General features: G+C 39.7%; 1 protein-coding gene across 4 annotated transcripts in view; it reads left to right on the top strand.

The window, feature by feature from the left end:
* The window catches only part of gnaz (guanine nucleotide binding protein (G protein), alpha z polypeptide), a 30,590-nt gene extending 21,007 nt beyond the window's left edge, over nucleotides 1-9,583 (top strand). For all 4 annotated transcript variants that reach the window (XM_077497359.1, XM_077497357.1, XM_077497358.1 and 1 more), the window contains one exon: nucleotides 7,722-9,583. In XM_077497359.1, the coding sequence (XP_077353485.1) occupies nucleotides 7,722-8,066 (345 nt within the window). In that variant the 3' untranslated portion in view covers nucleotides 8,067-9,583. The remainder of the gene's footprint in view (nucleotides 1-7,721) is intronic.
* Nucleotides 9,584-14,374: the final 4,791 nt, after the last annotated feature.

Consider the following 14,374-nt stretch of genomic DNA (forward strand, 5'->3'; position numbering starts at 1 on the left):
TTTGTGGGTGTCCTGGTTGACCGAGTGTGTTTTCTATTACTGGTGACAGAAAGTAGACTAGACATTAGATCAGGCAAAAGCAGGTCTAAGTTGTGGCGCAAGTTTTAGTGAATGTGATAATGGCGCAGGCAGACAGATTCTGTGATCCGCTGATATGTCACTGCGGGGGAGTCACGGACACAAATAATCAGGTTGGAACGGGGCTTCAAAGTGCCCGCTTTGCAGTGGAACTCTATAATTACATCATGCGAAGTGAAAAGGACAGTGACTACAATTTAATGCCATCTAGTGGTGAACCAATAGAATACAAAGACCAAAGTTTGAAGCTACCGTACCTCAGAGAAACCACACTTCACAAGCCGACCACCAGTTACTACTTTGGCGAAATTCTTCTCCTTCGGGTACATGCAGCAGTAAGATGGCGGCGACACATGTCAGCCTCCTGTAAGGCGTGGTCCGACCTATGTAATATACTGTATTTTTCGGATTATAAATCGCAGGGTTTTTTTCATAGTTTGGCCGGGGGTGCGATTTATACTCTGGTGCGACTTATGTGTGAAATTAACACATTATTTTATCATTTTACATGTTATTTTCACACTAAACCGCAAGAGGGCGCTCTAGGCCTGTGTTGATAAGTTCAACACTGCCGGTAGAAGAGCAACATCTACCTCCCGAGTTGGGGGAGTTGTTTAAAAGTGACACCGAGGACGAAGATTTCATTGGATTTGGTGATTTAGTTTGGTAAACTTGTTAGCATGTTCTTTATGCTAGAGTTATATGAATAACTTGTAGTGATGGGAACATAATTCACCCACGGAACGTTGGGACAAAGGGAGAGTTCCGGGTGGGAAGGTTTTGTTATGTGGAAATGGGGAGTTAGCCTGTTAGCTTCTAGCTGAGTGGGGAGTTGCTGTTAAGACCTCAGAAGCTGATGTCAATAAAACGCCAGCCTTTGGCTCCGTGCTTCAACACTCCGTCTCCGACTCCCGTCACTGCTCACTACAAACTCTTAATAGGTTACGTCGTGACCGACATTACCAGGCATGTCAGTCATGTAACGTTAGTATACCGTACACTTATTCAGCCTGTTGTTCTCTATTTTATTTTTATTTTAAATTGCCTTTCAAGATGACATGTATGTTTTTGGTGTTGGATTTTACCAAATAAATTTCCCCCAAAAATGCGACTTATACTCCAGTGCGACTTATATATGTTTTTTCCTTCTTAATTATGCATTTTTTTGGCTGGTTCGACTTATAATCCGGAGCGACGTGTAATCCGAAAAATTCGGTAATTAACGACTACTAGACCAATTATTTTATTTAAAAATTGTACGTTGATGTGGTTGAACCTGCGATTGGCTGGCAACCAGATCAGGGTGTACCCCGTCTACTGCCTGAAGCTGGCTGGGATAGGCTCCAGCACCCCCACGACCCTTGTGAGGAGTAAGCGGTTAATGAAGAAAATGGATGGCTGGATGTGGTTGAACATATTTTTTTGCACATCATTGAAATTAATAGTGTATTTTTAAATTGAATGATCACTGAAAAATCGAAAACGATCCTACACACTGCCCTTAAAAACATACTTTGTGCACTTTGATCTTCTTCTACACATCTCTCCTGCACTGAATTGAAAGGGAATGAATGGCCTAGAACCAAGTTGGCTGTGTTTACTCCCACAATGGCGCAAACGGACCATTCTAACTCCTAAAAAAAAAATACCAACAGAAAGAAAACTCCACCCTCGTGCACAATCAAGTGACAGTGCACTTTGCATTAAATTTACGCTAGGCACGAAAATAGGGCCCAAGGTGTGAAAGAAAATGAGCAACGATGGAACGAATTCAAGCGACGGAATGAAATTGTTTGTTTTGATGCGCCGCATCACGCGAGACTTAAAACACGCCATAATTACTGTACATTTTACTCGTCAACCCATTCCCAGTTGCATTTTCCCTGTCCCATCCTTGTCCTCCTAATGAATCGTTACCGTGGTTACCGTTGCCTAGCAACAAGCCAGTCAAATGCTCCTAATCCTGCAATGTTGACAGTGAGCTGTGACTAGGGAAAGGAGGATGAGAAGGAAAGGCGAGATGAGTATAAAGGAGGGGGGGGGGGGGGGGGGGGGAGTCCAACAAACATGTCAGAAAAGGTGTGTCAGAAAAGTACCAGGACAGTCACAAATGATAGATGAAATGCTAATCAGAAACGACAAGGATTTTAACAGCCTTTTCACACTGCATTTAGCACAGCGCGCTAAGCCGTCGACCAACTCGTTCATTGTGTTTGTACAGCGTCGAAACGTGCGCCAAATGAAAAATTTGGGCGTAGCAACGTCGCGAGGACTGACAGCGCAAAGTAAGAGAGGTGGTGGCGGTGAGAATGCCAATAGCAAGAATTTTCTTGAAGTTGCGCACTTCTTGTTATTGTCCACATCTTCAAAGTGGATCCCCTTGATGACCCCTTTTGACCTGGTCGGTCGAGTAGAAGCGTAAGCTGGGAGATTTTGGATGCTCGGGCATTGTGATAATGAAGAAGCTATGAGTTGTACCGCCACAACTCCCATCTCTTCTTGTGCACTGAAAGAAGTGAAGGATCTCTGTGATGACGTGCTAATGGTCCACATTGAAGGGGAAAACTCATAGTTTGTGTTTGAAACCTTTTGTGACACCAGTCCTGGAACTTCTCTGACACACTTTGGGGCATATTCACTACGAATGCGCTGCGTCCGGTAATAGCGCGAAATATTGCACCGAAACTCCACACGCAGTCTGCACCCAGTTACCCACCTATTCACTAAGGATATCGCTCTAATCATGTACCGGCGCAAACACGCCCACAAAACTGACAGCAAATTTGCACCTGATATACCACACATGGCAATGGATTTGCGCCAAGAACACGGTTGTAATAGTAACAGTTGCGAGAAAGATGACATTATCAAAAAGTGAGGTTGGACCGAGAGTAAGCGTTTATAGCGCCGTTAAGCTGTACAGAGCAGAGAGGACAACAACGACGTCATTCATTTATAAAGTACAAATTATTGGTGCGATCGTTTTTTAAAAATATATTTTCAGAGGTTGGCGTGGGCGTACTGTATGCATCTGGGACGTAAAAATGATCGTAAAATGCCTCCCCGCTATTGCCAATCAGCCCGGGTTACGTTATGTGTCCTAAACCAACATAGAAAAATATCCCCTTCCCCCCCTCTCTCTCTCTGTCTCTCTTCTCTCTGCGTGATCAGCCGAGAGGGACATGCACCATGCAATGCTGTCATGATCATGGTTGCGGCAGGTTTATACATGCTTTCCATAAACGTTATTTGCGTCACGCAAACTCCGTGTGGCTATTCGCGCTGGCGTTAGTGAATTAGACGCTACATATCAATGAGTCTCATTTGCATTGGGGTGGGCAATATTTTGCGTCAAATGTATGCAAATTACCTAATTTACATACACGCAAATAACACCGGTGCACCGGGGTGCAATCTGGTTGGCAGATCCCTTAGTGACGGATTTCCCCATCTGCGCGTGTTTAGTGAATTAGGCGCTCCTGGATTGCTCAATTTTTATTTGTATACTAAGTGCATCATGTGTTGTGTGCCATCGTACCTCAGGGAAGGCGAGGGCAGGTGGGGGATGGGACGGATTATGAAATGAATTATGAAATTGCTGATGCCGGGCAAAACAACACAGCAAATGGGGTGATTAAGTTGGATGTGAATGACCGAACATAAATATGATAAAAATAACCTAAACGCAGTTGGAGTGCTATCTTCTTGATTATGATTTGGGCAAACCAGAATGTAGTGTATTTGTTTTGTTTTCTACTTGATCTTAACTCATTCCAACCCAAAAACGTGTAAATACGTTTTTAATACTTTGTACTTCACTCCCAAAAACGTATTTACACGTTTTTGGGTTGGGATGAGTTAATGTTCGCAAAAGCAGTAACTTTGTACATAACAAAGTCTTCCGCTTTCACAGGCACACTAGCAGATGTCTGACGAAGACCTGACCAAGTGCTTAGGAAATAGATTACAACACATGCAATCAAATTGTTCTTATGACATAACAGCGTCTACTAGAAAAAAAAAAAAAATCAAAACAGCTTCTCGAACAAGCTGTGGATTTGAGTTTGTATTGTATAATACTGTGATAGCACTTCACTGTGGAGACACTATTGGGTGTTTCTGTTCTGCACTGACACAATTAGGGAATTGATATGGCTTTGAAAGCAGTACCACGTATTGAGCTGTAGCTGACACGCAAGACCGACGTGCAAGGATATTCAATGTGAACGCAATACTTCCAATGACAATGATTGCTAAGGTGATAAAATATTTTTAGTTTTGTTTTTTTCTACTGAGATACCAAGCATAGCAAAATGGTACCTTTTGGTGGAGCTACACAGAATCATCACTTTCATGTGATAAAAGGGATGAAATGGGAATTGTTTTCTCAAACAAAGCTTTTCGAGATTATGTAATCGGGAGCCATGAGCCAAGAAGAAAGAACATGAATTGCTGGACGTGCTCCATCATTACCGTTATCGTTCCTCTGTTTGAAAATGAGAGTGTTGTAGAGTGCTGTCATTCACATAGATGCCATCTGACGTACACTCCAACAAGCCAGGTCAAAGTTTACTATGTATGTAATACCATACCATGGCGAACTGTACTGATTTGTACAGCTTGGTAGAATGTCTTCAAGCTCAGACAAGCAATACCAGCCTCGATCGTACTACAGCATTACAAAGCTGTTGTTGTCGTACTGGTGAGCACTGAAAATAGCAAAGTCATATTCAGATCTGACAACAAACAAGCTATATTTTGCAGTCAGTGATTTTAAAGTGGGATTTGGTTGACAAACCCCACAGAAAAACAAGATCCGCAAAGTACTTGCAGTCCATGTGATATTCTTTCTATGCGCAGCAGCAGAATAGACAAAGTAATTGGAATTAACAATCAGGGAAAGGGGAGTGGTGTGAATAATTTTCTATTTCTCGGCAGAATGGGAAAGGTGGTGGTACACAAACAAATTGGATTTATTATTACAATTAGTATTCAAATCAGTGAATTACGAAGAAGTGGCTGTTTATTTGAATTACGCTTGTTTGTAAAATAAATTGCAGTAGACAGTCAAAAAGTACCTGTCCAAAATTTTAAATCAGTGGCTCATCCCATGTATTGGAAAGCTGAGTTAATTTTCACTAAGCACACCCCAACACCTGTTCAATAAAGAAATCACTCAAATAAACATCTGAAAAAGCTGCAGCAATCTAAAGAAATTCAAGAACAGGTGAGAAACAAATAAATGGCGGAAAGTTGGTGGGTGTGCGGAATATTTTCTTCTTCCTGGGAGGGCATAACACAAAAAATAAATAAATTAATTAAAAGCCATGTATATTTTATGAGGCGACACGGTGTTTTACTGGTTAGCTCGTCCGCCTCCCAGTACTGAGGACGCAGGTTCGATATATATATATATATATATATATATATATATATATATATATATATATATATATATACATACATATATATATATATATATATATATATATATATATATATATATATATATATATATATATATATATATATATATATATATGCAATCTTATTCATTGTTTGCATTTAATTCACTTTAATTATAAATTACATGTCCTATTTAATTAATTATAAATATGCAGCTTTCTAAGTAAATGAACCCAGCTGCTGTCTAAGCTCATTTTTAGGTTACGCGCAACTTTGGATTGTCATCATGGTTGCCTTTTAATCACAATGCAAAAATAGTGCAGTCACAACAGCGCTGTACTTGAGGTTTACTTTGCATCCGCACTATGATCGTGCGTCCATGAAATATGGCTGCTTCTGTGGCCAGCCTGTAGGTTCAATTAAAGCTGTGGCTCAAAATTCTCATTACAAATTCTTTCTCCTTTCCCTCTGGTCCACCATCTTAAAAAAAAAAAAATCAGGATGTGCAGATCTTGTGATTGCTTGGAGAAATGTGTTATTCCTATAACTTTGAAACAACAGCCTTCCATCTGACCAAGTCGCAGTCACAAGCTGCTGGCCTGTCGCCACATGCCGGCAGCTGCCAAGGGAGACTCGATGTCACGTTTTTCTCTCTTTTCTTTTCTGCTGTATGTCAAACATCACATGACGACAAACATTATGAATATGTGGCTTATTGCTTGTGGAAAACAATCAAGATAACTTTCTACCAAGTGATTTCAAGCGGACGGCTTTTAAATTTAATGTCGCCGTATGACTGCAGGCTATCAGATCAGATGCACCCGGTAACCCTCCATGGAACTTATGATAGTAAAGATTTACATTAGTTAAAATAAAGTTAGTGTGATATTTGTTGTGCTCTGGAATTGGATCCCAAAAACGCTGTTGTGTGCTGACAGTCAATCAATCTCATTTGTTTGGGCTAGATATGTGAGTACCAGTACTGACATGGAATGGCTGTTAACCCAGTAATTACAGATAGTTCCTGACATCAACAAACATCATATAGCACAAAAGATTCCTGACATCACATAGTCCAGACATCATGTAGTCTAAAACTAGTTGAAACTGGATGCTGTTACTTCAATACCCAAAACAGACACGTAACGGGTTGTGAACTCTGGCGCATGAACTGTACTCAAAGTTAACCCAGGCGTGACCCCAGACATGACCCAAACATTACTCCTGCATTACCCAAGTCATGACAAACACACACACAAATGAGATTTTAACCCTTTGCTCTCATAACAGCGAGAGGCGTGGAACTAACTTGAATAGAAGAGAGACCACGGAAATGTATCAAGAATCACGAGACGCTAAGCTAACTTGGGCTGTGGAGGTGCACAGGGAAATAGAAGAATAATCCGACAAAAACACACACTTCTCAGACAGGCTTATATAGACAGCGAATCGATCTGATTGGCTGTGGCTAGACATGTGGGTAACAGGACTGACATGGATTTCTCTGATTCGCCTCTGACCAGATAAAGAGATTAAAGATTCCTGACCTCACATAGCTTACAAACAGTTGAAACTAGATGCTGGCTACATCAATTCAAAACAGACACTTGACCCCTCTGTCATGACCCGAACATAACCCTTGCCCCAAATAAAACACAAACAGATTTGCTGAAGCATTCCCACATATGTTATTGTGATTTTTATTCTCCACAATTTTTTTGCCGTGTTCAAATACACTGTTCAAATTTCAACTAGCTTAAAAAAAAAAAATCACACCTCCCGGCATATATCTTGTCTGATTCCACATTACTTACAGTACTTGCACAATTTAACTTGTAATATCAACCTTTTCCCATTCATTTTCAATAGGACAGACATTGAACTTTTTCCTAAGTATCACTTTCCACGCCCACTTCCATACATATAACTTATCATCATTACCAGGTGTCCTACACTGCTCAGTGGCACAGTTGGTAAAGTTCATTGTCCAGTAACCAGGAGGTCATAATTTATCTCTCAATTTACTTCATAAGCATTCCACATGCGTTCAAAATCTTAGCATTCAGCTTTCAGCATTCCCACGCAATTTCTCCACAAATTGCACTTAGTCTCGCTCACGAGCCAAGTCTATATTTCACTTTCGGGGGACTGTAACCTTACATGGATTTCGATTCGATCGCGCATAAGGTTGAGCTCATGCGCACTCGTCTCATTGCCTGATTCTCTTTCCCGCGCAGAGCCGAATGGCCGAGAGCTTGCGCCTCTTCGACTCGATCTGCAACAACAACTGGTTCACCAACACTTCGCTCATCCTCTTCCTCAACAAGAAGGACCTGCTGGCCGAGAAGATCAAACGCATCCCTCTGACGGTGTGCTTCCCCGACTACAAGGGCCAGAACACCTACGAGGAAGCGGCCGTGTACGTGCAGCGGCAGTTCGAGGACCTCAACCGCAACAAGGAGACCAAGGAGATTTACTCGCACTTCACCTGTGCCACCGACACCAGCAACATCCAGTTTGTGTTCGACGCCGTCACGGACGTGATCATCCAGAACAATCTCAAGTACATCGGGTTGTGCTAGGACAAGACGTTTGGTCGGCGGGTGGGCGGTCGGACGGGCAGCGTACGTACGCGTCTGCCTGACGGTTAAGTCGAGTTGATGAAGAAATGCGGATGAAACGAGATAGGGAATGATGGAAACGCTTTCGTTGGTCAAAGATGGGAATTTAACGCCCAATGTGTTTGCACTGAATATGAGTATGCAGAGACACTTCAACACATATACACACAAATATGTTTGGTTACACAAGATTACGAGTCAAGCACTTGATGTGGCAACACTAGACATGTTAGACAGTTTCCCCACCTGCCTGCCAAACATAAAACGTAAGCACTCGCCGGGTGGCTTTCCTTGATTTTGTTTGCCTGAGGACATTTAATGCTGCTTTACAGGAAACATTTGGGGCAAAAATCAACCTTCTATTCGGGAATTATTTTTCACTCGTATCAATAGTAAACAATTGGTTTTACCGAGGGGTTATAGGAGGCGTGTTTTTCTTCGGGGGAACGAAATGTGGGTAGGCATGATGTCAAAGGGTATTTGCCTAAAAAAAAAAAAAAAAAGGAAACTGCCACAGTTTAAAGTTGGAACTAAAAAATATTTTCTACGCACTGTTTCTGTTGTTCTCCACCTAACTCTATAAAAGGCTGTTCTGTTCCTATTTTGTTCTGCTTTTTGTGCATTAAAAAGAAAAAAAAAAGAATATGTATGGCAAATCTGCCCTTTATAGCAGGCCATTGACTTACCAGGAGTGTTCCGCTCGATAGCGTCAAGTGTTCTTGATGATAATTCTACTTTCCAGCAAAGATGACAAAAACAGTGCCAAGATCAGTTTGTAAATAAAACAGGACAACATCGATGACAATTATTATTTTTTTTGTTTTTATGGCAGAAAAAAAAACCTTAAAACATGCATGATTTTGTTACTTTGGGATACTACTCTATTTTCCTTGAAATTCTGTTTCTGTTTTCTTAGGTTAAAAAAAAAATATATTCCCAAAAATATATATTGAAGTCAAACACTGTGTAAGATTGTACAGTTGTTAAGAGAGGAATCTATTGAAGAGTTTTATCGATATAATTGCAGTGATGTGGACGTCAATGATGGTTTAAAAAAATAAATAAAAAAAATTGATTATAAGTCTCATTCATGAAAATGAGAGGATAAAAAGGACAATGGAAAAATGGGAAAAAAAAGACGACGCAAAGTTCAATCTTCCTTGCATTCTCTAAGTGGAACTTGTCCAACAGTTGGTATGATGTGTAAATATACTGTACGGTGCACTCTTTGTCTAAACAAATAATAATAGTGGTTGAGTTGGGAGTCTACAAGAGACAAAGAGAGAAAGAGAGAGAAAGAGAAGGAGAAAGGGGAATTCCACTCCTCCTCTTAACCTTTCTTTCCGCTTACGATGTGCAAACAACTAAGCTAAGGGCTTCACGCTTGACTTTACAGGATGTCCACTTCAAGAAGAGAAAAAAAAATTAAAACGAAATGAAAAAGGACAACTACAAATAAAACAACTTATGCAAATTTTCATGGTATTGTAAGTGTGTTTTTTGACCGTGACTTTTTTGTTTTGTTTTGTCCGTAACTATGCAGCATCAAGCAACGGGGAGCAAACTGTCCAACATGATGGAAATGGGCGGCGTTTGTCCTCTGTGAACAATGAAACTGCTGAGGCACAAGTAATTGCCACATCAAGAATGTAATTAAATTACTCATGAATAAATGTGGCCTTTTTTTTTGGTGATGGGGTGACAAACATACAGTGAAAAAAAAAAAAGGTTGATGCTTATGTGCTGAAAGTTTGACAAAGTTATGGCACAAACCATCAACAGGGATCTTGTATTACCAAAAAAAAAAAAAAAAAAAAACTACACACATCAGCTGATAAATGAATGGCTCATTGAATGTTCCACGAAGTAATTTAGGCCCGTGGTTCATTCTTTTACGGAGTGATTTGAACAAGGCTGGGAAATTTTGATGAATAAAAGCCACTGAAGATTGGACAGTTCCGCTCAGCAGGCCTCGGGAATGTCATGTGATAGAGTCAGAGTCAAACATAAAAAGTGTTGAAGCTACAGAATAGGACACTGCTCGGAAACAAAATCAAATGACTTCACTATAAATGAACCAGGAACAACAACAACAACAACAACAACCGTTTGCCGGTGTTTTGGTCACAAGATGGTGCTGATGCACGACCAGAGGGAAATTCCAATGGTAAAAAGATGTCAGTCTGTTAATGCAGCCTCTTTTCTGTAAATGAAGACAGAAAACCTAAGGCCAATATTGTCCTCTCTCAAAATTAATTTCACACATACACACTTAACTATGATTTTCAAAAAAGATATGAGGGACACAGAAGTAAAGTAAATCGCAAGCAAGAATTCAAGACTACAGAAGTTTTCCAAACAAGTAATCAGTCTAGAAATGAATGACGACTATTCTTCTTACTTATTGTCTACTTAATGACAAGAAATTTTAATATTATCATCCATGTATGTTGTCAAAATTGTCCCTGGTGAAAAGGCTGCAACTTCCATCCAAAGAACATACAATATTAATAAAGGCGAACCAGGACAGGGGTCAGCAAAATATTTGAAAATTGTGATCATGTGATGAAGGGAACTTTGTTAGTGTTAGTCTAATGTACTGAGGGCCCATAAGAGCTCATTAGAGTTGCATTATAACAAAAATATGACAGCAGCATCCAATACTTTGACATTTATTTTCTTCTACCTTTTGTCTTCCTGTTTGTTTTTGTTGTTGTTGTTTTTTGTAATTTTTCCTACTTGTTTTTTCATACATTTTTAGAGTTTTCACCTTTCTGTGAAATTTATGACATTTTTGGCAATGTTCTCGTCATTTTCTGCCTCTCTTCTTCCTTTTTGGATGTTTTATGTATTTTTTTTTGTTTTTTGTTTTTTTAAAACATAATTTTCTGCTTTTTTGCTACCAATATTTTGACATTTTGGGGAATTTTGTTGACATTTTATGGTAATCTTTCAGGATTTCTTCTTTTGGACATTTTGTAGTTTTAAAAGTTTTCTTTTGTACTCTTTTAAAAATACATTTTCTGACTTTTTTTGGGTGGGGGGGATTTTGTGTACAGTTTATTTGGTAACTTTCATGATTTCATCTTTTGCTTTTTAAAAAAAAAAAAAAAAGAGAACTAATAAAACTAGCAATTAAAAAATTGTTTTATGGTAATTTTCTGCATTTTGTTTGTTTTTGGAAATTTCAGATGACCTTTTGTCCATGCACGCGAGGAGAGAGTAGAGGAACTGATTGATACAATTCGCTCCTGCACTCTCTGAAGATTCCTCTCCTCACTCTCTCTTTTTATTTGGTTTTCCACGCCCCTAGTTACATGGGTGTTCCAACCCTAAAAATGCAAATGCAATTTTCAAAATCCTGCTGGTCCCTCACTGTAATCATCAGTCTGTCATGCAACCACTCTTCCGTCATCACTTGGTCACCACTATGTTAGAACTGAAAGACAGAGGTGGGCATTCCGTCAGTCCGTCTTTTGTCAGTCGTCAACAAAACGGGTGTCTGTCACGAAACAATGAAAGATCCATCGGTACTTAACCCAGTTTGGGACCATTACACTGACGGACGAATGTCCAATTCCGTTAGTGCTTAGTCTGTCGTTTTTTTTTAAAGTTTCTCGTCAGCTAAATGGGTGTCTGTCAAATTACTGACGGAATACCCACCTCTGGAAAATGGACTAAAGTTATTTGTAATCATGGAAGAACTTCACCAGTAATCACAGGCGACTACTGGATTGTTTGTCAGCCCAAATGGATTCAACAAACAATTAACATCTGTAATCACTGCCAAACCCACAGCCATCAATTACAACCTCATGATTTTTTTTTTTTAAAGTAAAAATGTGTAGTTTATGCCAGCAGGAGATCTTGACTTATTTTTTTTTTAAATGACGCAGCTCAGGGCTGTTCACTATAATAGCATTTTGTATCATCCACGAGCCTTGTAAAGCCAGGCCTCAAGTATCTTGTGAATTTGCTCGTGTCCTCATCTTACCTCTCTGCTTCATCCAGCTGGAGTGTTCTCGGTTTGCCCTCTGCGCCCCCTCAGTAGCGTCCATATTTCCACCCACCTGCTCCTTGGGTACAGACTGCCTGGTGAGTAAGAAAGAAAAAAATAAAGTCTCTTCCTCAACGTGCTGACAAAAAGAGCACTGGGCTCATCCTCTGGGCTCCCTCCTGTTTCTACCTCACCCTCTGACCTGCCTGCCATGAGCCTAATGTCCACAGCGGCTCATCCAAATGAAGCAGGCAGGCTTAACTTCTGCCCTTTTGCACCCTTCTGTCTCCCAGAACATTACTGCTGATCTGCTCTTCCTCCATACAGATATAATCAAGTAACCTGACATCTGCTCAGGAACCATCTGTTAGGGCAACCTTTCTCTTTGGAAAAACAGCCTTCAGTTCTGATCCACAGAAAATCACTTGTTGCACAGTTGTTCTCCCGTTATGCTCATATTTTGGTGCCGATCTGAGGCCGCAAGGGAGCAAAGGAATCAAAAATTGTTTCACTTGTAACTTGTAATTGTCAGGCTCTGGAAGTGGATCCCAAAAACGCAGACACAAATAAGATTTAACTCTTTATTTGCAGACTAGACCAGAAACAACGATAACGTCAAGAATCACGAGTCGCTAAGCTAACTTGGGCTGTGGAGGTGCACAGAGGAACAGAAGAATAATCCGCCGAAAACACACAAATCGATCAGATTGGCTGTGGCTAGATATGTGGGTAACAGGACTGACATGGAATTATCTGATTGGCTGTTGACCAGATAAAGAGATTAAAGATTCCTGACATCACATAGCTTCTGACTTCACATAGCTTTTTACCAGTTGAAACTAGATGCCGGTTACATACTGATTGCATCAGTTCAAAACAGACACTTGACCACACAGTCATGACCCGCACATAACCCTTGCCCCAAACAAAACAGACAAAACACAGTCATGACACTAATGACATGTAATAATGTAAAGTTGACTAATGAATTACAACACTCCACAAGGTCATTGATTGATTGACGGAACAGTGTGGCTTTCTAAATCCTATTCTGGTATATTATATGCTAATTGTAGTAATTGTAATTGTAAGGAAGGCCGAATGTTGAGGCGTTTGCCATTTCCTATGCAACAAATTTACTAAAATTCTTTCTATTTATCTCCATGATAACCCCTTAATGGTATGATTCATTAACGCACCTGATATGTTCCATGATGTCACAAAACTATAAACATTCAATTTTAAATAGAACATTCCAACCTCATATTAGCATCAATGAATTAGTGGCATCTTTTCAAAAATTACTGAAAACTGACTCATCTTTATCTATTTCAACCTATTTCTTCAATGCTTCAGTGACATGTTAGCAGGATATTGCTATAGGCTAATGATTAGAAATGTCAGCATTCCAACAAACAGTCCTCCAACCATCAAGTAAACAGTACAAACTAAAATTAGCAAAATGCTGGGAAGTATTATCTTCCATCTTGCTTAAGGCCATTATTTGTACAGATCATAAAACAAAGCTATAAAGGTTACAGTTTCTTCCCGTAATTTGGTGGTAAGTGGAAAAATAAGCCGCATCTAATGTTGTTTTAGCTGTAACCAATTTGTTCCCATCATCGCATTTGGTAGCATTGAGACCAGCCTAAGCCTAATAATTGGCTCACTTCGCCAAAAATTCTATTTTTTTTTTTTTTATAACAGAAAACCCAAACTGTCACTAGCAGGATGAGTTAACCAGTTTAAATAATACAACAACAACAACAACAACAACAACAACAACAACAACAACAACAACAACAACAACAACAACAACAACAACAACAACAAGAAGAAGAAGAAGAAGAAGAAGAAGAAGAAGAAGAAGAAGAAGAAGAAGAAGAAGAAGAAGAAGAAGAAGAAGAAGAAGAAGAAGAAGAAGAAGAAGAAGAAGAAGAAGAAGAAGAAGAAATTTAAAAAAACTAGAACTAAGCAGCTGCCACGTCTTATTATTATTATTATTGTTGTTGTTGTTGTTGTTGTTAATTGTGTTTTATACTTAGTGTTTCCATATACAGCACTTTGATGCAGCAACTGTTTAATTTATAATTTTGCCCAGTTGGCGCAGCTCATTTTAAAGAACTAACATAAACTATACAGCTAAAATGTAGCCATAAACAGTTTGGTGGTGATTCTCGTCAGTATCTGCTGCCATCTACTTGTCACTTTTGGTTACAACTGAAAGGGTTTGACCGGTGAAAAGTGGACATCCTTGTAGTGTGTCACGAAT

The sequence above is a fragment of the Festucalex cinctus genome, chromosome 15 (assembly GCF_051991245.1).
Source record: "Festucalex cinctus isolate MCC-2025b chromosome 15, RoL_Fcin_1.0, whole genome shotgun sequence".
NCBI lineage: Eukaryota > Metazoa > Chordata > Actinopteri > Syngnathiformes > Syngnathidae > Festucalex > Festucalex cinctus.